This window comes from Citrus sinensis, chromosome 3 (assembly GCF_022201045.2).
Source record: "Citrus sinensis cultivar Valencia sweet orange chromosome 3, DVS_A1.0, whole genome shotgun sequence".
NCBI lineage: Eukaryota > Viridiplantae > Streptophyta > Magnoliopsida > Sapindales > Rutaceae > Citrus > Citrus sinensis.
The window spans coordinates 13070503-13095046 of NC_068558.1; the positions used below are offsets into that span (position 1 = coordinate 13070503).

Consider the following 24544-nt stretch of genomic DNA (forward strand, 5'->3'; position numbering starts at 1 on the left):
GTGAGATTGTTATCAGTTTGGTGCAACAATTTACAGAATGCCCAAAACTTATGATAGTTAAAAGCTAATTCTGTTTTATGACAAATATATCAAGACGTTTCAGGAAAATATAAATTTCACTTGCAAAAAAAATATTTACTTTGCTAATTGTTTCAAAATTTTTAAGAGATTTAATTATTGTTGGTCCCGTTAATTTATTATAGCCTCTGCCTGGCCAGAAACTCGTCATTTGTGACATTTATAAGACGCTCCAGGAAATTTCATTGGTCGTTGCTCTGCATCAAAAATTCTAAAAGATTTACTGGTTATTGGTCCCATTGTAGCCTCCTCCTACAGGCAAGCAAGCAATCAGAGTGTATGTACCCCAAGGCCAATAAATTGAAATGAGGAAATTATTAGATTTTTAATGTTATTTCACCGTCTCTCCCTCGAAAAACAAAATTGAATGATGTTCAAATCGCAAATCTCTTGCACCACTATAAAAGATTTTAACACGTACCGTTTCTTTTGATTACATATGTACACATGTAAATAGTTACCTTTCAGAATTCGGTGCGTCCAAATGTTGCTTCGCTTTTGCATAGAGATGTTTTTCGGTTGCCTAATTATAGGTTCCACTAGTATCTGCCTTGCTCTTGTTTTGATTTGTTTTGGAGTCTTTAAACTCCCCTTTTAATTGGGATGTTATTACTGTAGTTTTTCCTTTAATAAAGGTTTTATACTTTTATTAAAAAGACAAAAGAAAAGATACCATTTAGGATTATCACTATATAATATTTTTTTAAAAGCAATGGCCTTATATCAAGTAGAAATTTTGTTCATAATCAGAAGATACAAAAAGTTGAGAAACAAGGTAAGATTGAAAAAAAAAATACATCAAGTTAATAGAAATGGTAGTTTGTACTGCCCATAATGTCATTGAGAATCAGTTGATGAATATTGGCAGGAGGAGAATCCCATTGTAGCCCCATATTCGCAAGAGTCAGCCACAAATTTTTTTTTTCTTGATGAATGTGAAAGGCATAGAAAACACAAATGATGGGAGGGGTTTCCGATGTAACTTTACATTTTAGCCTTCTTAAATTTCTTAAATTGAGACAATGTTGTGTGGATGTCATCTAATTTAGGTAGCATTTGTTGTTTTGTTTGAAATCTTAATACATTTAAATAAATCTGAATTTTGAATAGAGCGAAATGTTTGAATCTAAATAATTTTTTTTTGTCTAAATCGTTACAAATAAGTATTAAGTTGTTTTTTTAATTTAAAAAAAATGAAAATCAGTATTTTTACATCTATACCCTTACAAATTATAAATGTTAATCAATTAATAACATGTCATAGAATATTAATAAGATAATATATTTTCATAATATAAACATGCTCAATTGAGTACAACCTTTTTAATATTTTAAATTAGTATATGTTAATCAATTTTATTGTTGTTTATGATGTTTTATATGAAAAATATAGATTAAAAATTATAAAGATAAATAATGCTAATTTGAAGAAAATAAAAAATAAAAAATAAAATTAACAATAGTCTACCACTATATTATCATAATTTATAGGGATGAGTAATAATGCTAATTATTAAAGTTATTTAGGTATGAATGAAAATTAATTAATTAGATAGGGATATTTTTGAGAATATATTTTAGTGATGTCATTCAAACTTTTTAGATTAAGCAAAAAGATAAAAAAAAAACTAGTTTAATAGCTTAACTTAATAAGTGAAAATTTTTATTAAATTAAAAAAACAAACAAACTTAATGACTTAACTAATTACAATTTAATCAATTAAGTCATTAAGTAAAAAAAAAATGACCCCGTAGTTGATAAAACTTTTTGGATTAATACACAAAGACTGGGTTCAAATCTTACTTATATAGTTATAGTAAAATCTTTCTATAGTGTAATTGTATATTGGAATAACTTTCATGTAATCATAAAAGATTTTAATCTCAATTTGAGTAAGTTATAAATAAGAATAAACTCTACATTATTATAAGTTTTCTAGGTCTTGTTTTAAGTAACTTGCATATAAATGGCAATAATCATTTCTATATTGTAAAAAATAATATGCAATGTTACATTAAAAGTTTAACATGGAATAATTATTTTTTAAAATTGTTAGGAATAATCATTTATTCTTTAGAGTTATTATGAAATCTTTGAACTTGTGGGCCGATAATAACTCGCTAGTGTGGACACCTTCTTATTAAAGCCAAAATGTTTCTGACTTCTTAAGCATGTTTAGAGCTTTATGCCATAACACTTTTTTGTATTTACATGCTATCATACTCGGGATCATCTCCTTTTGCTTCTGATGGTTGTCGAAGCCAGCAAAAATAAATACCTACTCTAAATAAATTGTGTATAGTGATTGAGCAAGGTCGTGTCCACAAATATCGGTAATTAATTAAGTCCTTTTAAAATATAAAATGTAAAATGGGGGAATTGTTGACAATAATAAAAATCCAATTAAAATAACAAGAATGCAAATTAAAGTTGCAATTCAAATTGGAGAAAGCTCTGGTTGAAGGAATTAACTCAGCTTGATTCGATTACTAATCATTGATTCAAATATAAATTATTATTACTTATGAATAGATCGGTTATAGCCACTGAAACCCTCTAATAGCCAATCTCTCCCTAACTAGTCGATAACCAAGGTACGACTGTTGGTTATTTCCCTAATCAATAGACAACCCTAGATATGATCATAGGATTTAATCAATTGACAGCCTGAAAAATCAGAGAGACCCAAATCCTAATCAACAAACACATACGATAGTTTATTTAAATTAGATTGTTTATTCTCACAACACAACTCACTGCTATGTTATTTGTCACAAACATTAAAATCTTCATACGATGAATCCTTTAATTGACAATAGATTAAGTTGATAATTAAATAGTGGCCAATTATCTAATTAACAAACATAATCATGATAATAATTCAGAGAATAAACAAATACCCAAAAAGTAATAAAACAATTAAAGCATAAGAATGATCTCACAATAGTGATGAATCAAAGCTTCATTAACCTCCAACCAGAATAATAGATTTAGTTCTTCATAGAGAGAAGAGAAAAAATTAGATCTAAGGTTTCTTTCTTTTCTCCCTAATCCCCTCTTTTTCACAATAGATTCCTCCCTTAAATACTCTCTCTCTCTTCTCTTCTAGAGTTCTATTTAAAATAAAATACTAATATCTGAAATATTAAATTCGTAATTACAAAAATAACCAAAAATACAAAACACGTTGAACTAAAAACTGCAGGTCCGTAGTTGACAGCACGCGCCCACGCCTTATCAACAAAGTTCTTCTAACGCTCATAATTTCTCCAAGAGAGCAATCATCCTTAAACATCATCTTGTAGCTCAATTTTATCACCAATCAATAGAATTGCACCTACAAAAGTAAAACACAAGTAAATCACTATTATTAAGTGCAAAACATCGATATTAAAGGAAGTAAACAATGCAAAACTAGTGCATAAATTGCACTCTAACAAATTCCCCCACACTAAGATGATGCTTGTCCTCAAGCATATAACTCAAGACTAATCTCAAATCTCCACTCAATTCTCATCTTAACTCATCCAAAAACAATTTTAAGCAAGCATACCTCAAGAATTTAAGTCGATCAACATTCGAGAGACAATGATTTTAAAGCATAGAATCTCATAAGTTATAATAAAAACATTCAACCACCAAGAAGATCGATTCAAAAATCAAGTGCAACAAGATTTAATAGCCCTCTCATTGACTTCACTCTATGCACTCAAAGTGTTTAGGGTGTCATTTATGCACTCAAATCAAATCAAAGAATGCTATTACCATAAGCTTGCTTATATATCACATCTCAATCCACAAAACATGAATTAAATGCAAAAATCTAAGGGCCTTAAAAAGGTTTTAACAGGGTTAAATGGGTTAAATGAAAAAGAAAGGTTTATGAAAGAAAAAGATATCAAAATGAGAAGAATGAACTCATTGAACGAACTTTATTATATCGAAACGCTTATTTCTACTCAAGTCACCAAGAATGTAAACATTTTTTTTCGAATTTGTTTTCGATTTTTTTTCGAATTTTTTTTTTTTGATGAATCAAACATAAGAAATGAACCTTGCACAATTTAATTCAAGCATAATACTTGTTGACCTAATTGAGAAACTTTAATTCAAGGTAACAAGAGTAATAAAATATATACAAAATATATCCAAACAATGAGTCCAAAAATCTCCTTAAATTGAGGCTCAAAAAGAAGGAAAATGGGTAAATAGATGGAGAGAATTAGATGAGTAATGGTTGACGCTCAAACAAAGATAGCAAATAAAGGTCTTCGGGTAGAGAAAAAAAAAAAGAAAAATGCGAGAATAGAAAAATGGAAAATGGTTTGCCCTTATCATTTTAATGCATAAAATCCCGTAATGCGGCTTCAACATGCATAACAAAGTAAGTTCTAGAATAAACAAACTAATATTGATATTCACATAACAAAAATAATTAGAGCAAAGTGGTTGCTCATAGGCTCAAATCCTCACAAAGTTAGTAACTTGACATCAAATCATGTACACTCTTCAAATGAATCAACCATCAATAATGGTGTAGAATGAGAAGAAGGTAGGAGTGATATATAAAAGGAAAGGTAAAAATGATAAGAAGTGAGAAAGATGTATATAGTAATATAAAAAGATGATAGATAAAATGTGAGTGATGAAAGAATATGGTAAAATAAAAATAGGTATGAATAATTTGAGATAGATGGGAAAAGAGTAATGAGAAAGAAAAGAAAAGAAAAATAATAATATGTGAAGCATACTAACTCCAAAATCATTTAAGGATGAGCAGAGTGAAAATAATACTTCCAGACATCAAGATTGCAAAAACCCTCCCCCACACCAAGAACTTACATTGTCTCCAATGTAAGATAATCAAAACTCACATAAAAATTAAAGCGTAAGGATAAAAGATTAAAGGCAAAAACTTCCCTGAATTGTGAGCTTTGATTCATATAACGTCTATGGGCTTGGCGGAAATGGTGGGATAAATCCCACACTCTCGAAGTATGCGGCTAAATTCTGCTCCATTTTGTTCAGCTTGTGCTCCATTTTCTCTAACTGAATGCTCAAAGGTGGTGCGGATGTAGAAGGAATAGTTGGCGGGGCAGCAGTGTCGTCGTCAAACTCGTCATCAGAGGTAGCACCACTCCTAGCATAAAGCTTCTTTGGAGGTTGAGTGGGTCTTGGTTCAGTAAACTGAAATCTCTCATCCTTGAATTCGACCACACCTGTTCTTTCAAACACAAACATATCCAAAAATTCCTTTTGCAAGCAGGATGTAAATCATTATTGTCAGGATCAAGCACACATAGGTTTATAACTAACAGAGTAATGTATGGACCAAGAAATAAAGCCCTATACCGTTTAAGCACACTTTGAAATTGATCTGCTAACCAAAAACCTAAATTAGGCCTCACATCATTTAACATGCACTAGATAAAATAAAATTCAGTTTTAGAGAAAACTCCTGAGCGATCTTTCTTTCCTAAAAAATTATATGCTAAGAATCGATGCACACATTTCAAAACAGGATCACGTAAGAAAGAACTCTTTGATTTACAAGGGTCATAGGCATTGTGATCAACAGATAAATTATGCCAAATACCATAAGGCTCAAAATTTTCGCTAAAGTCACAAGTTGTTCCTAAATATGCATCACTAGAAGAATAATCATCATCAAGGAATCCTAAAGTTAGGTTAAAATCCGTGATAGAGTGTGAAAAATTTCGTCCCATTAACCTAAACTTTATAACATCTGGGGTATGCAAAGTAAAATCATTTGGTACATTAAATTGAAAAGTAGCATAGAACTCCCTAATCAACTCAACATAACTCAAACAATCAACATCAACAAACTTACGCAAACCAATCTTATCTATCAAAAAATCAAAATTATCGTTAACATTCAATTTTTCAAGAGTCGGGTAATGAATATACTTAGCTGGAAGTATTTTTCGCTTGGAAATATCTTTGTACCTTTCTTTCTCTTGTTGAGTCGTGAATGTGAGGCACCCTTCTAGATTGGATTCCACAAGTGGCAAAACACTCATGCCTTTTTCATGTTTCCATCTTTGTCTCACGGCTTGCCGTGAATCTGAAACTGTGTTCCATGGAATCGTAGTGGGAGCGGTAATCTTGGATTTCTTTGCGACGGGTGTCTTTTTAGATGACTTGGAAGTTGATGCTTTCCTCTTTGGCATTGTTACAATAATTTCACTCACCGATTTCGATTCACGTGGCTGGAATGCGTGGCATGGACTGATTGCGGACGATTGCTACTCGACTAGAGCTTGCGGGTACACGGCTGCTGCTCAGGTTGCTCGCGAATGGTGCTCGATGCTGGTGTTGCGCGCACGCGCGGCTAGTTGCTGCGGGAGATGCTTGCTAGTTCAAGCAGTCTGGTTTGCTGCTGGTGTGCTGCAAGCGGCTGGAGAAGAAAACAAATTCTAGTGAATTAGGGATTTTGTGAACATTGAATTTTTTTTTCGTTTTTTTTTTATTTTTTTAAATTTTTTTTTCAAATAAATAAATAAAAGAAAGAAAAAAAACCCTTTTTTTCGTTTTTGTTTTTTTAAAATTTAAAATAAAATAATTATAAATAAAATAATAAAATAATAAATATTTTTTTTTTAGTGATGAACCACTTGAGACACTAAAAATTTCAGAAGTACTTTTTTAATAAGCACGTGGGCACGTCTTAAAATCATTTTATTTTAATATCACAGAAGTACTTATTAGTTAAAACGTGGGCATGCCTTACCAAAAATTTTCTTCTGGCCAAAATAAGAAAAAACATTATTTAAACAATCTAAATCAAAATTAAAAACAAAAGATATAACAAGAATCAAAATAAATAAATCCATTGGGTTCCCTCCCAAAAAGCGCCTTTGTTTTATGTCTTTGGCTAGACACATTCATGCATCAATCTCCATAAATGGGACTTTCGAGAGCCACATCCTCCACAATATTCACTGAAAAACCTTCATAAAAAGGTTTTAAGCGATGACCATTAACCTTAAAAACTTTGTCAGAGGTCGGACTCCGAATCTCAACTGCACCATGAGGAAAAACATTAGTAACAATAAAAGGTCTAACCCAGCAAGAACGTAATTTACCCGGAAAAAGTTTAAGCTTAGAATTAAAAAGAACTCTTTGACCAACAAAGAACTCCTTTCTCAAAATCATTCTGTCATGAAATGTCTTCGTCTTTTCCTTGTAAAAAACTTCCACAGAAATAGGGTTAATAACATCCACATAAAATACCAAATGTTCCTCACTAGGATATTTCATGGTATCATTCATATTGAATTCTATCACCTCTCCATCAAACTCCATAGTGAGAGTCCCTTTATGTACATCCATTTTAGTCCTAGCAGTCTTAAGAAAATGTCTTCCTAACAAAATTGGGACAGAATTAGAGGAGTTATCCTCTTTTATACCAAGTACATAAAAATTAGCAGGAAAATCCAATTCATTAACTTGTACTAAGACATCTTCTAATACCCCATCAGGATATGCATTAGACCTATCAGCTAGTTGAATTATCACGCCAGTTTCTTTTAATGGACCAACATTTAAAGATGAATAAATGGAACGAGGCATGACATATATAGAAGCTCCTAGATCTAACATAGGCTTTTCAACTCTAACACTACCAATTTTATAAGGGATAGTAAACATACCTAGATCCTTGCATTTAGGAGGTAGTTTCTTTTGGAGAACTACTGAAACATTCTCCCCCATGTGAACTTTTTCATCTCCTCTTAATTTTCTCTTAGAAGTACACAGTTTCTTAAGGACTTTAGCATATCGAGGTATTTGTTTTATAGCATCTAATAAAAGAATATTTACCTCAACCTTGCGAAATGTCTTAAGGATATCATTCTCTTATTCCTCCTTCTTGGATTTTGAAAATCGGCATGGAAAAGGAGGAGGTATCACCACAGGTAGGGGTTTCACTCTAGTAGGTTGCGCATCTTGAGATTTAGGCATCAATTCATTCTTCTCAAACTCATATTCTACATGCTTTGTCACTTTCTTACTAGGCTCTTGCAACTTCTTCCCACTTCTAAGGATGACAACACTAACATTTTGCTTTGGATTCACCTCAGATTGTGAAGGCAATCTCCCTAATACTTGAGACTCCAGACGGCTCACTATAGTCGCCAATTGACTCATTTGGCTCTCCCAATTCTGAATGCTTGTTGTAGTTGCCTGCGGAAATTGTTGAGTGTTAGTCGCAAGTGATTTAACAATTTCTTCAAGAGATATACCTGACTTGGAGTTTGACTATGGAGGTGCTGGTTGTCTTGGTGGATACTGTTGTGGGAATCTTGACGGCCCAACTCCATAGCTGAAGTTGGGATGATTCTTTCATCCCGGATTGTATGTTTGTGCATAAGGATCATACCTCCTCTAAGGCATGCCTGGAAATCCTCCAACTGTATTGGCTTGTTCTACGGGTTCTTCTTAAAGTGTAGGACACATATCAGTTGAATGACCCATACTGTAACAAATGCCACAAGTCTTCACTTGTCGCACATTACCTACAACAAACTTTTCCACAAGAGAAGTAAGTTTATCTAAACGCAGTTCAACAGAAGAAATATTTACCTCATTCACCTTCCTTGAAGTGGGATCTTGCCTGCTGCCAAATTGTTGTGCATTGACAGCCATATTTGAGATCAACTCCCTTGCTTGAGTAGGGGTCTTGTTCACCAACACGCCTCTACTAGCAGTATCTATCATACTCCTATCCATTAATGACAGTCCTTCGTAAAAATATTGAATAAGAAGTTGATCAGAAATCTGGTGCTGAGGACAGCTGGCACACAATTGTTTGAATCGCTCCCAATACTCATACAAAGTCTCCCCAAGAAGTTGTCTGATCTCACAAATGTCTTTTCTGATGTTGGCAGCTCTTAAAGCAGGAAAGTACTTCTCAAGGAACTGCTTCTTCAAACCATTCCACGTTGTAATCGATCCAGGAGGCAAGTAGTACAACTAGTCTTTAGTTAGCCCATCTAAAGAGAACGGAAAAGCACACAACTTAATCTGCTCTTCAGTCACGCCTTGTGGTCTCATACTTGAACATACAACATGAAACTCCTTGAGATGTTTATGAGGATCTTCACCTGCAAAACCATGAAACTTGGGTAATAAATGAATAAGACCTGACTTTAATTTTAAACTTACCTCCAAGTCTACATATTGAATGCGGAGTGGTTGCTGATTCAAGTCTGATTTAGCTAACTCTCTAAGAGTTCTTTCTATAGGTGCAGCTCTATCCATCACTTGTTCTTCTGAATCGCTAGATGATTCAACCAAATCAGGCACCATATCTGTTTCAGAAAGCAAAGGCGACGAGGATTGTTGCTTAGCTTGCTTCGTCTGCTGTCTCAGCTGGCGAGCTGTCTTCTCAATTTTAGGATCAAACGAAAGTATACCTGTACGCGAAGAACGAACCATACACCAAGTAAAACGTAAAAATGATTAAATAAACAACACCAATCCCCGGCAACGGCGCCAAAATTTGATGGTTGTCGAAGCCAGCAAAAATAAATACCTACTCTAAATAAATTGTGTATAGTGATTGAACAAGGTCGTGTCCACAAAGATCGGTAATTAATTAAGTCCTTTTAAAATATAAAATGTAAAATGGGGGAATTGTTGACAATAATAAAAATCCAATTAAAATAACAAGAATGCAAATTAAAGTTGCAATTCAAATTGGAGAAAGCTCTGGTTGAAGGAATTAACTCAGCTTGATTCGATTACTAATCATTGATTCAAATATAAATTATTATTACTTATGAATAGATCGGTTATAGCTACTGAGACCCTCTAATAGCCAATCTCTCCCTAACTAGTCGATAACCAAGGTACGACTGTTGGTTATTTCCCTAATCAATAGACAACCCTAGATATGATCATAGGATTTAATCAATTGACAGCCTGAAAAATCAGAGAGACCCAAATCCTAATCAACAAACACATACGATAGTTTATTTAAATTAGATTGTTTATTCTCACAACACAACTCACTGCTATGTTATTTGTCACAAACATTAAAATCTTCATACGATGAATCCTTTAATTGACAATAGATTAAGTTGATAATTAAATAGTGGCCAATTATCTAATTAACAAACATAATCATGATAATAATTCAGAGAATAAACAAATACCCAAAAAATAATAAAACAATTAAAGCATAAGAATGATCTCACAATAGTGATGAATCAAAACTTCATTAACCTCCAACCAGAATAATAGATTTAGTTCTTCATAGAGAGAAGAGAAAAAATTAGATCTAAGGTTTCTTTCTTTTCTCCCTAATCCCCTCTTTTTCACAATAGATTCCTCCCTTAAATACTCTCTCTCTCTTCTCCTCTAGAGTTCTATTTAAAATAAAATACTAATATCTGAAATATTAAATTCGTAATTACAAAAATAACCAAAAATACAAAACATGTTGAACTAAAAACTGCAGGTCCGTAGTTGACAGCACGCGCCCACGCCTTATCAACAAAGTTCTTCTGACGCTCATAATTTCTCCAAAAGAACAATCATCCTTAAACATCATCTTGTAACTCAATTTTAGCACCAATCAATAGAATTGAACCTACAAAAATAAAACACAAGTAAATCACTATTGTTAAGTGCAAAACATCGATATTAAGGGAAGTAAACAATGCAAAATTAGTGTATAAATTGCACTCTAACAGCTTCTTATCTAACTGTAGCAATGATTTCTTCTTCAGTTAAAGCATACATGACTTGATGCTCATTTGGATGATTGATGAAGATACAATATCTATTCGATTAGCATAGTGAAGTTGTCGAATCTGATCTCCTAATTCTACAGTAACTTTTTGATTCTCCTCATCCACTTCACTTGAAATAGACAAGGTCTATTAATTAATTACTAATGTATTTACCTTAATATTTCTTGCATTAAACATAACTAAGTCAAAATAAAAATTTTTGTAACTAAAACTCTACTAAAATATAATCTCCTTGTAATAAAATTAGATTGGTTACAACATTATAACTATAAAGAGATTTTACCGTCTAACAATATGCTAAGTTTATTTAAAAAAAGAAAAAAAAAGAAGATCATTAATATCACAAGCATTTATTTATTTTCCGGTAAACAAGCATTTCATAAAGAATAAATGAGTTTTGCGTATATGATACGTTTGATGAAGTCAAGCAAAGACCATCTCCAGTCTTTTTTTTTTTTTCTTCGTCTACGTTTACTTGGAAAAAATGACGCAAAATCATTATTTTCTTATTCACCACATGTCAATGTCCTAGACGACGAATTTCGATTGAGAGCGCAAACTTAATTCAACGAAAAGATTTTTTTTTTTTTTTTTTGGTATTTAGAATATTAGAATTTAGAAAATTGAAACTTCAAAAATCTCTCATTGAAAGTCATGAAACAAAGCAATAGGTCATGGTGACTTTTCCTTGTGAGTTGAGTGGAAATTTTATTCATGAATCATGCCGTATAAGCATCGGCGGACCCAGCCAAGACTCAAGCCTTCTGGCCTCTGGGCTATTGATTTTTTTAAAAATGTATCTTAAGTCTTTTTTTAAAAAATTAAATATATTTTTTTATAACAAAAAATTTATAGTTTAGTAGTAAGAGTGTTATTATGGTTTTGGAGTCTTGATTCAAATTCCTATAGCTATATTATTTTATTTTTTAAAATATGTTGTGGAAACTATTTAGAAAAAAGAATACTTTCATGCATATAAAATAAATAATTTATTATAATTATTATTTAAATTTTTTAAAAAAATAATGAAATTTGAGTCATTAGAACTTAAAACGTGTTCAAATGAATATTTAGGTGGAGCACTCCAAATTAAATATTTTTTTTAATTAAACCCCCAATTTATTTGTCTAGATCCGCCAGCGCGTATAAGTAAAGACAGTCAAGATAATGGGCAAACGAGTTATGGAGAGCATTTCAGAGTGCTTGATACAGTGCACACGTGAACAAAAGAATATTGTTACCTGCACAGCAGTGAAAGCAGCCATGAGTAGTATTAGTTCTTTTGTTTATGTTCTTCTGTTTCTCGAATTACTTGCCGGAAGCACTTGTGTTGTCCACGGTCTTCAGAGCCACCCGAGAAATACGCTCAAAGATTATGCATCTGCTGCTGAATTTGAAGCGTCTGATGGGCCAAAGTTGTTAGGTAAAATATATAGTTTCTTATTTCCTTCATTCTTTTAAGAGTTTCATGTGTTTAATTTGAGCTTTTAGTAATAGTATTTTGAAGGGATCATTCGGCTTGTTTCATTCCGCTAGTTAGTTGATTATTTTGAGATTTTATTTATTTCTTGTTTCATTAACTTTGAAGTCCAGAATTCATATTTGAATTGAAGTCTATAGAGCATATGTAGGTCCAGCTATATAAAATTTTCAGTTTTCAAACTTTTGTGTGAATTATGAGCTTTTTGTTATTTTTTATAATCTGAAACCAATAGAATATAACCATCTGGATACGGACATATTTTCAGTCATTGTAAAAATTTTTTTTCACTTGATATTCTTTATTTAAACATTTATCTTTTATATGATTGTTGGGTCTTTACCTATCAGCTTTAAGTTTTTGGATCAATCGATTTCTCTAATAGTTTGCAATATTTTGGGCAGTGGGCAGTCGGCATCAGTCTTATATAGCTTAGTCAATTAACTGCCCATATTTAATCAATCATCCGAAAATTTGTTTTGTAGGCAATAAGAAACTTCCATGGAAGAATCTTGAATATCTTGACCTTCGGTCCAACTTGCTTCAAGGACCGGTTCCAGCTCCATCATCTAATATGAGAGTCTTTTTGATCTCAAACAATAAGTTCATTGGAGAGATACCTCGTTTGATCTGCAACACAAGCACCATTGAAATTCTTGATCTATCTAACAACAGCTTGAGTGGCACCATTCCAGAGTGCATTGGAAACTTTAGCAAAAGTCTGCGAGTGTTGGATTTGCGGAAGAATAGATTCCATGGCACAATTCCTGAAACATTTCCAAAGGGCAATAATTTGACGACTCTTAACTTCAATGGCAATGAACTTGTAGGTTCAGTCCCAAGATCTTTGCTCAATTGTGCTAATCTTCAAGTTCTTGATCTCGGCAACAACAAGATGAAGGATACGTTCCCACATTGGCTAGGAACACTTCGGGAGCTTCAGGTTCTTATTCTACGTTCGAATAAGTTTTACGGTCATTTAAGGGATTATGAGGCTGATTATTATTTCTCTAAGTTGAGAATCCTTGATCTCTCGAACAACAACTTTACTGGCTCTCTTCCAGCAATGTTCTTTAAAAATATGAAAGCCATGACGGATATTGGTGAAGCAGCAGATGAAAACAAGTCGAAGTACATGGGGGAAACTTACTATGAAGATTCTGTGACGCTGATAATAAAGCGGCAGGAGGTGAAACTAATGAAGATTCTTACTATTTTCACTACCATTGATCTTTCAAAGAACAGCTTTCACGGAGAAATTCCTGAACTAATGGGGAAGCTTCATTCACTCCGGCTCCTGAATCTTTCTCAAAACATTCTATCAGGCAACATCCCTTCATCATTGGGAGATTTGACGGATCTAGAGTCCCTAGACCTCTCTTCGAACGTGCTTGATGGGGTAATTCCAAGGGAGTTAACAAGATTGACATTTCTGGCAGTTCTGAACCTTTCGCGAAACAAACTCGAGGGACGTATACCTGAAGGCAACCAATTTGCTACCTTTTCGAGTGATTCGTATGGTGGAAACTTGGGATTATGCGGATTTCCACTGTCGAAAAATTGCAGCAATGATGAGCCGCCGCAATCATCCTCGGTGTTAGAAGATGATTCAGAGTCTGAAATTGGATTTGGTTGGAAAGTTGTGTTGATGGGTTACGTATGCGGAACTGTGTTTGGAATGATCTTGGGATACATTTTACTTTCCACTGGAAACCCTCAATGGATTATGGGCATAGTTGATGGAAAAAACCATAGAAAGGTGAGAAGACAGAATAAGAAACTTGAAGGCAGACGAAATTAATTCAGTGTAGGCAAATGCAAGTAGTACAAAGCCATTCTATAATTTTGTCAAAAGTGTAGTGCAAGTTACAAATTGATATCTTGGAAATGCATGCTTCTTTAAAAAATATGTCGGAGAGACTCTGTTCCTCCTGGGTTTCTCTGTTTTCATCCTCCTCCATTATGAACTTCAAGCATCCTACTCTCATCAAGTTACACGCACTAGTTGTTAACAGTAACAGAGATGAGAAATATTTAGCATATACAAAAGCCAAATTTTATGTCAAGGTTTAAATTAAATCAAGTTATAGTCGATTAATCCCTGAATTTCAACAGCTTTGATTACTCTCAAATGTCTTCAGGTTTTAGCCTTTTCCCTAATTTGATGGTTAGCTTCCATTTGAAATCTCCCGTTTGTCCAAACTAGTTTCATTTGGACATCTCTCACAATTCTTGACACTTCAAATACTACATTTGGAAGCGTTGGTCCTCAATCCAACTGAGTTAAAGCAACTTTTTCTTGATGAAGTAGACATAGTCTTCTGATTTTGTAATACTTAGTTCCTTGATGAATCCATCTTCTTCCATGACATGTCAAAGTATCTCATTGTTATTTGGATGGGAATAACATGAAACTGTTGGCATTTGATGTAACTATCTGCAAACCGTCTGACAGGAAGGTATAAAAACAAACCCAAGATAAGCTTCATACGATACAGCAAAGTTCGTTACAACAATAACATAGTTTGTTACAATAACATCACTTGCTATATTTCCAACAACTTACAACTGGCAACCTTCTCAGAATTACTGGTCGAAGTTAGGTAAAGATGTAAACCTCATCGTATCCCTTCCTGCAGTGAAGACAATATACATAACAATCAAGTCAAGAAATTCACGTGGAATATGGATGTTGAACTAGTGCTGAGAAAAGACACTATTGGCTTACCCAGCCTTCCCGCAGTAGGTGGGACCGTAATTGTAAATGAGGTTGTCAAGTACTTTTCGAGCAGGTGGCCTGTTTGATGACTTCCTAGCTTCGCTGGCAAAGATGTAGAGTTTGATATTATTAGCCTCAGTCTCTTTAATTATTTTACTGTTTGAGTACATTCAAAAGTAGAGGCCTAATTTGAATTTCTTTTACTGAACAGATAACCCCATAATTAACCACGTGGTGTTCCTAATCAGTTTTGGTCATCAAAGTGATATGAACACAACTATTAATGTAATTTACTATAAATTCGTTTGCATATTCAATTGTCCATATATGTAAGTATGCTAATGGTATTTGTTAACAAGACAAGATTATTAAATAACCAAAGCGAATGACAATATATTATTATTTATTTCTATTTTTCCTTCATATATATTAATAAAATATGGCATTAAGAAAAGAAAATAATAGAAGAACTATCAATGAAATTCCAGCACTTGCTTAACAATGAAATTCGTAACATAAACAATCATGCAGGTAACAAGAACTGACCTTATAAAAAAGTTTGCAGCTTGTTGAGTCACCCGAATGGCATCCTCTGTGTGTGGAATTGCTTTTGGCCCCCATTCAAAAGCATTTTTCTGCAGCATATTTGGTCAGTCTTTTCCTCTAAACAGAATCAGTTGCATTACTAAGAAATTTGTTTAGGAAATACCTGACTTGGAGAAACAGGATGAATACAAAAAAATATTTTCTCATAGAACCACACAGAAACAGAGCTGGACCAGAAAGATGTAACACATGACATGAATACCAAATAAAAAATTGTAGCTTGGCCTGAAATCAAATAATCTTGAGAGAAGTAAATAGTGTTGCCAGACAGCTTGTCCACAACATCACAAACATCTAGAGTTTAGCACACAAATGTTGCTCAAAAGGTTTGATTAACCAGATCAGTCTGCCATATTAAGCTTATCGATTTTGTAAATGAGGTGCAGCTAAAATCACTGTTAAGAGCATTGAAGTTAATACCTCTGGATGCCATTGGAAGGCGGTCACAGGATAGTTATAAGCTTGCACTGTCGAGACATAGACCTGATAATCATTAATAACAGAAGTTAGAATTGATAACACTGGATAAATTGCCATTAAAATATCAAGCATTCAGGCATATATCCTGAGTCTGTGTTTATATATAAAATAAATTCAACAAAGGAATATTTACTTTTGCACCTTATTATATTCATCCATGCTTGTTGTCAAGATCTTAAAAAACTTAGCTAGCTCCTGGTTTGCTTGCATTCTTTCAGGTGAAATGCCATACTGTTGTAATGGTACAACACATAAAATTTCAGATCAACCAAATTATTTACTCAATCATCCGTAATAATTTAATAAATCTAAACATTTTTAGAGTCCATTGTCTCCCAAAATTGAAGTGCACTGATCTAAGGAATCAATTGTACAAGAAGTCCATATCAATGGAATTCTTCCATGAATCAAAGAGGCTCACGACAAAGCAGGATTACCAAAAAAGCCCGCTTATTAGACCCAACACTTCCATTGAGCTAGATATTCATGAGTGACTAGCATTATTACAGAAGATGAGGGAAATTAAAACTGAGAATTGAATCTAACAATAAAAAGATGGTTGTTTTAGAACATAAAGTTTAACATATTTTTAAGAAATTGAATCTAGGTACACAAATGAAAAGCAAGTTAACCATACATGAAGCACAATTTTCTTACATGGTGGTTTTGCATAACCAGGCAATCCGTACTCAACTTCTTAAGCAGCTCCGGGGGAAATCTGCAAAATGCGCACGACTATCACGTTGCGAAATCATGTCATTCTGGAAGCTTATTACCAGAAGAAAATAAAACAATCTGGATTAAGCTGCAAAAAATGTTAAAGACAGCTTGGAATCTTTTTCCTACTCATGACAAGACTGTCCAGAAACTTTTGAATCTTGTGTACGGGTTCATTATCAATATTGAGTCAAAGTGTTTGAAAATCAAAAAATGGTAAGCATGCTGAGAAAGTTAGATGTGAAGAGGCTCCTAGCATCATTAATTGTAACAACATTAAAATCAATTAAAGACCAATGAAAACTATGTACCTTTGGAACAATGTTCCTTCAATATTAATGTTTTTGACAAATTGGAGGGTAGATGCCTGATTTGCTCCATCAAATGTTTCCAGAATGTTTCTGTCCTATTGTTGAGGAAGAGAAAAAAGTAAAAATAAAAATAATGAACAGCAAAAGCAATCAGCATTGCCGGAAAGAGTACCATCATATTATAATAGTTGTAAGCAGTAAAAGACATTTTTCTAACGCAAGAGACAAACTAAAAGCATACAGTAAAGCCATAAGAAGCACACACACTAATATGCATACAAAATCCAAATTGAAATTGAACAGCAGGATATTAATCAAGAGACGAACAAAACATGTTTCAAGGCTAAAATGAGCACAAGTTAATCAGACACAAAATTGGAAAGCTATGCCAACCAACCAGAAAATCAAAACGGGTTAAGGGTGAGAAATTACCTCGCTAACGATCATTGATAAAAGTTCAAAGCCTAAGCAAATGGCATATACTGGAAAATGATCGCCCGCATCATTCTTCTCTAATATTTTCTGCAAAATCGGAGAAAATAAGAAGCTTGTACTAAGTACGAAATTTCAAGACACATAAGAAAATACACCATTAACGTGCTTGACACAAAAATGCTAACACGCATGCTTCTGCACACTTGAAAAAATGTACACATTCATGCTTCTGCCACATAAATCATGCATTACTCTCTAATAAATATAACAACATTTAATATAATTTACCTTGAAAATTTTTTCAACAATATCGTAGTACAACCCGCTCTTAGCCCAACCGCCAGTATACAGTATACCGTTCACCAATTCAAGCTTCTGCAACACGCAACACGCAACACGCAACACGCAACACAATACAACATAACGCAACAGATTAACTCAACTAATTAACGACAATTAATAACAAATTTAAGAAGACAAAACATTAAATTATATAATTATTTTTTCATTTACCTCAAAAAGAATCTCTTCAGGTTCATTGAAAATGAGAGGGATGACACGAGCGCCTCCTGATTCAACGAACTTCACGTACGACGCGGCGATATAAGACGCGTTGGTGGCGTTACTCAGCCTCCCCGAAGCGCCGTCGCCCGGATGACTTAGAATACCGATTACCGGCCGGTAATTCAAACTCGGATCGGGAGCAGGACAATGAGCAGAGAAGGTAGTACTCACTGAGTCAGCATTGTGCTGTTGACTCGGTAGAAGAATCGTCGATGACTCGGCTTCAGCGAAAGAAAGTTCGTTGAATAGGCACAGGAGAATCGGAATCCATAGGCAGTTCCGCGGCTTCCGCCTGGTGGGAGACGAGGGCATTTTGGGAAAAATACTTGGTGTAAAGCAAACGTAGTTGAGGATAGATGGGTAAAAGAGCTGCTGTGCCGGTAGCTTCATAGAGACATAGAGTGACGAGCTTGCACAGCGCACCAAAATGGTCAGACGTGTGAACCATGTGATAAAATATTTTTAGGGAGCTGCTAACTTACAGCCGGCTGTAAGTTACAGCACACACAAATTATGCGGGACCCATCATTTATTACTGTTCACGCATAATTTTGTCATTTTGTGTGTGCTTCACAGCAGCTGTAAGTTAGTGTTTGCCATATTTTTAATCCATTTTCACTACTTACATTAAAAAAAAAAACAAAAAAAAAATTTGCATTCATAGATTTACTGAAATGGCCAATACATTTAACCAATTTAATTTTTCGTCTACTGCTATTAACACAAGTGAGTAGTACCTTAGAAATTTTTAGCCAGTTCTATGAAATTTAAAAAAAAAAAAATTTTATTTTAGCTTTGTCTTTTCTTTATTAAATTTATGATGATAAATGCTTTTTCACGTAAGGTTGAACAAAATTTTATAAGAAATGACTATATCTGTTATGTTTAAAGTCTAATAGATTCATAATAAATATAATGATCGATTTATATACAATTCACTTGACCATAAAAAATTAATAAACTATTATAATTCACTCAAGATTTGAATTTGTATAATAATGATTACGTTTTTTTTAACATATAATAGATATATATTTGATAGCACTATTTTCATAAATAATTTTTACTAAACAATAAAACTATAATTGTAGTTAAAATGTTAATATAACAAAATTAATATAAGATTAATTGGTTTGAACTCCTTAATTAAAAATTAAACTTTAAATAATTACAAAAAAAATTAGAACGCATGCATGTTTTGAAAAAAATAATTATCTATTCATGTATTACATGTATAATCACACCACAAGCCACAGTGAAGTCCTATCATATATAATAATATTTGTTTGAATAAAAAAAAAATGAAACTACTTTCAATAGGAGAATACTAATTAAAGAGCTGTACTTATTAATAAGGGATATTACTAAATACTCACTAGAAATTTTATGATTTATCAATTCACCGTAAAAGTTTTTTGACAATTATATCTTGTAACCAAATGTTTTGACTGTTATAATTTTACCACTAAAATCTTAACATTTGCTGAGATTACAAAAGTACTTGAGAAATTTCAAGCTGAAGTTATTTTTTTATTTTCTTAATTCTTTTACAAACTTTTATCTTTTTTCCTACACATCTGATTTATGAGCTATTTTTTGTTTTTTTTATTTCAGTTATTAGAATTTTATTATATTAAAGTATTCCAAAATAGAATTTTAGATTTTTTTAATAGACTAACGGTAATTGAAAAGTTTTATGTATCTATAAACAAAATAGTTCATGATATTATTTTCACTTGTACAAATAAATTTTGTCATGTTAAGCTCAATTATAATTAAACCCCCAAAATAATTCATATAATTTATATTACTATATTTAATTGATTTAATTATAATTGGGCTAATATGGTGAAATTTGTTTGTACAAGTGAAAAAAAAATCATAAATTAGTTTGTTTACGGATGCAAAAAAAAAAATTAATTACTATCACTTTCTTAGAAAACTTAAAATTCTATTATGGGAATATTTCAATATAATAAAATTTTACTAACTAAAATAAGGAAAATAAAAAAAGACCCTAAATCGGATGTTTAGAAAAGAAAATCAAAATTTGAAAAAGAACTATAACAATGGGAAAATAATGTCATTTTAAAATTTCTTAAATACTAATGTGATTTCAATAAATTTTTAACATTGTTAAAATTTTAGTGAAATGATAATAACAAAAATATTAGACGGTAAAATATATTTATCAAAAAAATATTAAAGATAAATCGATATGTAAAAAAAATTTTAGTGAATATTTGATAATATCTCTATTAAGAAACATATCATTCAGTTCATTTAGATCTTGTGAATTCCTCTTGCATTCATATATTTCCCATTAAGACTTTTAAGGATTGAAAAGAAATACAGAGAGAGTTTAAAAAAACATAGAAATAATACACGCAAAACAGAAAAAAGAGGGAGTGATGAGAAAATTTAACTTGGAATTGAGGCTTGATTCTCTTTATGAGAGAGTGTCAGATGAACCTAAAAGATAATATTAAAAAAAGAATGAAAAATTAGAAAAGAAAATCCGAAAAGTTGGTTAAGAGCATGAGATATGAGGACGAAAGATGAATAATGGCAAAGAAAAAGCCGGTGGGACCAAGAAAAAAGTAGATAAAAGTACAATTATTACATGTTGAGAAATGTCTGGAATTTGTTTCAGAAATTATTTTATAATTTATTTTGTATAATAACCAAAACATGCTAAACTTGTTTTTTAAATTGGATTCGGCTACGTTGGAGATGTTTTAAAGTGAATTATTTATTTATAATTACACAATTAAAATTATAATAAAATTTTTATTATTTATCGCTTTATTAATATGGATGAGATTCATTCTCCATCATAAATTTGCTTCAACATAGTCATAGGCTTTGTAATTTATTACTATAAAGTGAGCCCTGCTTTTGTATTTCACAATACATGGTTTTGAAAAATGTCCACTGAAAGTATATGACATTGAAAAACAAATATCGTAAAAGAGGACCGAACAGCCCGAAGAATCTATATCTAGTTGATCACACAGTGTTGAATCACTAATTTGGCTTAAGACTATCTTGCATTATATGTTACATACTTCACACATAAAAAGTACACCTACCAATTTAAAACAATTTCAAAACTAAGCCATACTTAAATCTATTAGTAGAAATATTCTTATATTGATGTATGTAACAGAGCATTACCCCACTAATTTGCAACACAAACTCGTCTGCGAATTAAGGGTCAGAATAAGCCACATCAGCCCCTATTTCACAAAGTAATTTTACATTTTTAAAATTTTAAAAGAATTTGCAAGCTCCTACGAAACGATGCCACGAGACAGGATGGTGACTGACCAGGAAAGCAAAAATGCTTTACATTACATAACAAATGTTATAAGGGTGACGCTAAGTTACGTGCACGTAATTTAGGTCGGGTTCTGTAACTGAGAGGGGGACGTAAGTTACGTGCACGTAACTTAGGCCCTCCCATGTTATAAACGTGCCGCAAATGAGAATCTGCAAGCATGATCTTGGGAGATCGTGTCGTTGCTTCTGTCGGCAAGTGCAGATACAGGGTTGAGGCGGGTGGGGTAACAGACCCACAATTATCTTTTATTTATTTTTCTTAACACGATCAAGTTTATAACAAAGTAATTTCATTTTTCTCTCAAATCTCACCTATCATTTTGCATTTTTTTTTTCACCTTGTCAAATAACCTACATCTTTATCAGTTCCGACCTTCACTGTTCTACAAAATTCTCTTTCAAATTAACAAATTTTACTCAATCATTTTTTTTTTCACTTTCGCTGTCTCATTAGGTATAGTGCGAGTATTTCTGTGACTCTTGATATTTACTCTCCAATAGATTTAAAAAATTGAGTCCACATCTTTTTTAAAGGGGATATTATCATTTTACTATCAAAGTTTTACTAACATATCATATCAGTACCAAGATTTACCGAAAAGTATATTTTACTACTAAAATTTTACGCCGTTATCAATTCACTACCATTTCGTTAACAACATTAAAAATTTGTTGATATCATAAGGGTATTAAAGACATTTGCAGCTGTAATAGTAAAATTGTCTGTTAATTTGATAGATAAATTATCATTTTACTACCAAATTTTTAGGAAAATTATCATTTTACTACTGAATTTTTAGGGGAATTATAAATTATCATTTTACTACCAAACTCTTGGAGATAAAATCGACTTTTAACTCAATTTCTGTTAAATATTAACTTTTTCTTAACGGAATGATAGTGAATTGATAACGGCGCAAAACTTTGATAGTAAAATGCACTTTTCGACAAATCTTGGTACTGATATGATATATCAGTAAAACTTTGTTAGTAAAATGATAATATCTCTTTTTAAAGTAACAAGAGGCTAGAAAAAAATGTATTACATTTTCTCCATGATTCTAGATAAGAATGCCTATAAAAAGATACACGAAAAGGAAAGTTGTAGAAAAATATATTAGGAAAACATATAAAAAGGGACCACACTCAAAATGTATGGCGCACGAGTTGAGGGACCTTCAATAATAATAAGCAGATACTCTAATTACTATATTTCTCTTCTCTTAGTATATTGCTCTCTCTACTTAGAATCAAATTCTTCCCCTGTAATGCATGTTGCCTGTGCTTTTATGACCTAAAGTCACATGGTTTGTTTAGACTTTCGTTGAGCTTTATCAATGAATATACTTAATTATCTTAAGTTGTCGAGATTGCATGAGCAGCTAAAAAAAGTCATAACTTAAGTGGTTGTCTCTTGAATATTTTTAAGAAAAATTATCCACTGACCACCTGTTCTTTTCGGATTTTTTAAAAATACACATCTTTTTTTTTTGGTTGATTTCCCCTAAAAGTTACATTTTCTTACACTTTTCCACTTCTATTTGCATTCTATTATAACCTTATTGATGTCATAGGGGTAAAATTGTCATTTCACTTGCATAGCAAAAATCAACATCAATTAAACGCGGTAGAAAAAGAGGAAAAAAAAAGGTAAAAATATTCCAGATTATTTTGTTTAACTTATTATCTAATGCCTAAATTGTAAAGAAAATTCGAAATATTTTTTTTTTCATTTCATTAGGGTGAAATAGTAATTTTACACTAAAGGGATAAAATAGTCATTTTGTTAATATTCTGTTAACTTCTCTCACGGAGTTTAGACGGCAGTGAAAACATGATACATTTTGTAACTTCAGGTGGAAATCAGCAAAAAAAAAAAAAAACTATTTTTTTGAAAAAGTCTCAAAAAAAGTGGTCGATGGATAATTACCATTTCATATATTTGGATAGTAAAAGATGGTAATTATCTAATCCAATTACTTATATTATAATCTTAGGCTCCGTTTGGTATAGCTTATTAAATAGAGCTTATAACAGTAGAGTTTATGGGGGTAGAGCTTATACTAATAGAGCTTTTGGACAAAAAGTCATTGGGTGTTTGGTTGTCAATTAAAAAAGTACTTTTGAACCATTAAACTGTTTGGTCGTGTAAAACTAAAAGTGTTTTTATGTAATTAAATTACCAAAAATGATATGTATTCATATTATATAATATGTAACAAAATGCATCCAAGTTATCAATTAATAATAAAAAATCAGTTCAATCATTTCTTTAATTTTCAAAATTAAAAATTGCATCATTGATATATTCTCCTAAACAAAAATTGCATCATTTTGGGTATGTGTAAGGATTGCAAAATTAAAGTGCTGGTTATTTTTTTTTTTTAAAAAAAGAGAGGGATAAAGTGAAGTGGCGGCAATAATATGTTTATATGACGACAACAATTTTCGTTGGGTAGGTTTTATACAAAGGGTATTATGTAATTAATGAAATATGTTAAGGATATTTTTGATATTATATATTTTTTGGAAAAGCTCTCTAACCTCTACTTCCAAAAGCTCAAATTTTGGATTTTTACTAGTAGAGGTAAATTAGCTTATTTAAGCTAAAAAAACTCTACTAAAAAAATAACCAAACACCATAAAAATTTTTAAAAAGTGCTTATAGGATTAAATAAGCACTTATGACTCTTAAATAAGGTTCCGTTTGGTACAGCTTATTAAATAGAGCTTATAACAGTGGAGCTTATAGCAGTAGAGCTTATACCAATAGAGCTTTTGGACAAAAAGTCATTGGGTGTTTGATTGTCAATAAAAAAAGCACTTTTGAACCATTAAACTGTGTGATATTTTTTTATTATATATTTTTAGAAAAGTTCTCTAACCTCTACTCCCAAAAGCTCAAAATTTGGGCTTTTGCTAGTAGAGATAAATTAGCTTATTTAAGCTAAAAAAATTCTACTAAAAAAATAACCAAACACCATAAAAATTTTTAAAAAGTGCTTATACGATTAAATAAGTACTTATGGCTCT

The 24544-nt window shown here is 32.0% G+C and overlaps 2 protein-coding genes across 6 annotated transcripts in view; one reads left to right on the plus strand and one right to left on the minus strand.

Annotated features, from left to right (window-relative positions):
* The window catches only part of LOC102629856 (gamma-glutamyl hydrolase 2-like), a 92527-nt gene extending 73922 nt beyond the window's left edge, over positions 1–18605 (minus strand). For 3 of the 5 annotated variants that reach the window (XR_008052947.1, XR_008052946.1, XM_052436625.1), the window contains exons 1-10: positions 18119–18605; positions 17894–17980; positions 17603–17692; positions 17171–17265; positions 16800–16860; positions 16284–16373; positions 16083–16145; positions 15603–15691; positions 15066–15158; positions 14914–14970 (exon numbers count right to left, since the gene is read on the minus strand). Coding sequence is in view for 3 of the 5 variants with exons in the window: in XM_052436625.1 (XP_052292585.1) it covers positions 14937–14970; positions 15066–15158; positions 15603–15691; positions 16083–16145; positions 16284–16373; positions 16800–16860; positions 17171–17265; positions 17603–17692; positions 17894–17980; positions 18119–18559 (1143 nt within the window). In the remaining 2 variants the exon portion in view is untranslated. Of the gene's footprint in view, positions 1–14703; positions 14971–15065; positions 15159–15602; positions 15692–16082; positions 16146–16283; positions 16374–16799; positions 16861–17170; positions 17266–17602; positions 17693–17893; positions 17981–18118 lie in introns of those variants that run through there. The other 2 variants (XM_006477790.4, XM_015530056.3) reach the window with 2 other exon arrangements.
* On the plus strand, positions 12004–14287 carry LOC127900986 (receptor-like protein 9DC3). The gene is made up of 2 exons (XM_052436624.1): positions 12004–12280; positions 12823–14287. The coding sequence occupies exons 1-2, from the start codon at positions 12025–12027 to the stop codon at positions 14136–14138; spliced, it is 1572 nt and encodes a 523-aa protein (XP_052292584.1). The 5' UTR covers positions 12004–12024; the 3' UTR covers positions 14139–14287.
* Positions 18606–24544: the final 5939 nt, after the last annotated feature.

Excerpts from the sequence above, each read along its gene's own strand:
- LOC127900986 (XM_052436624.1), top strand. The coding sequence starts at position 12,025 with ATGGGCAAACGAGTTATGGAGAGCATTTCAGAGTGCTTGATACAGTGC. Across the intron at positions 12,281-12,822 it reads TGATGGGCCAAAGTTGTTAG|GCAATAAGAAACTTCCATGG; the intron begins GTAAAATATATA and ends TTTGTTTTGTAG.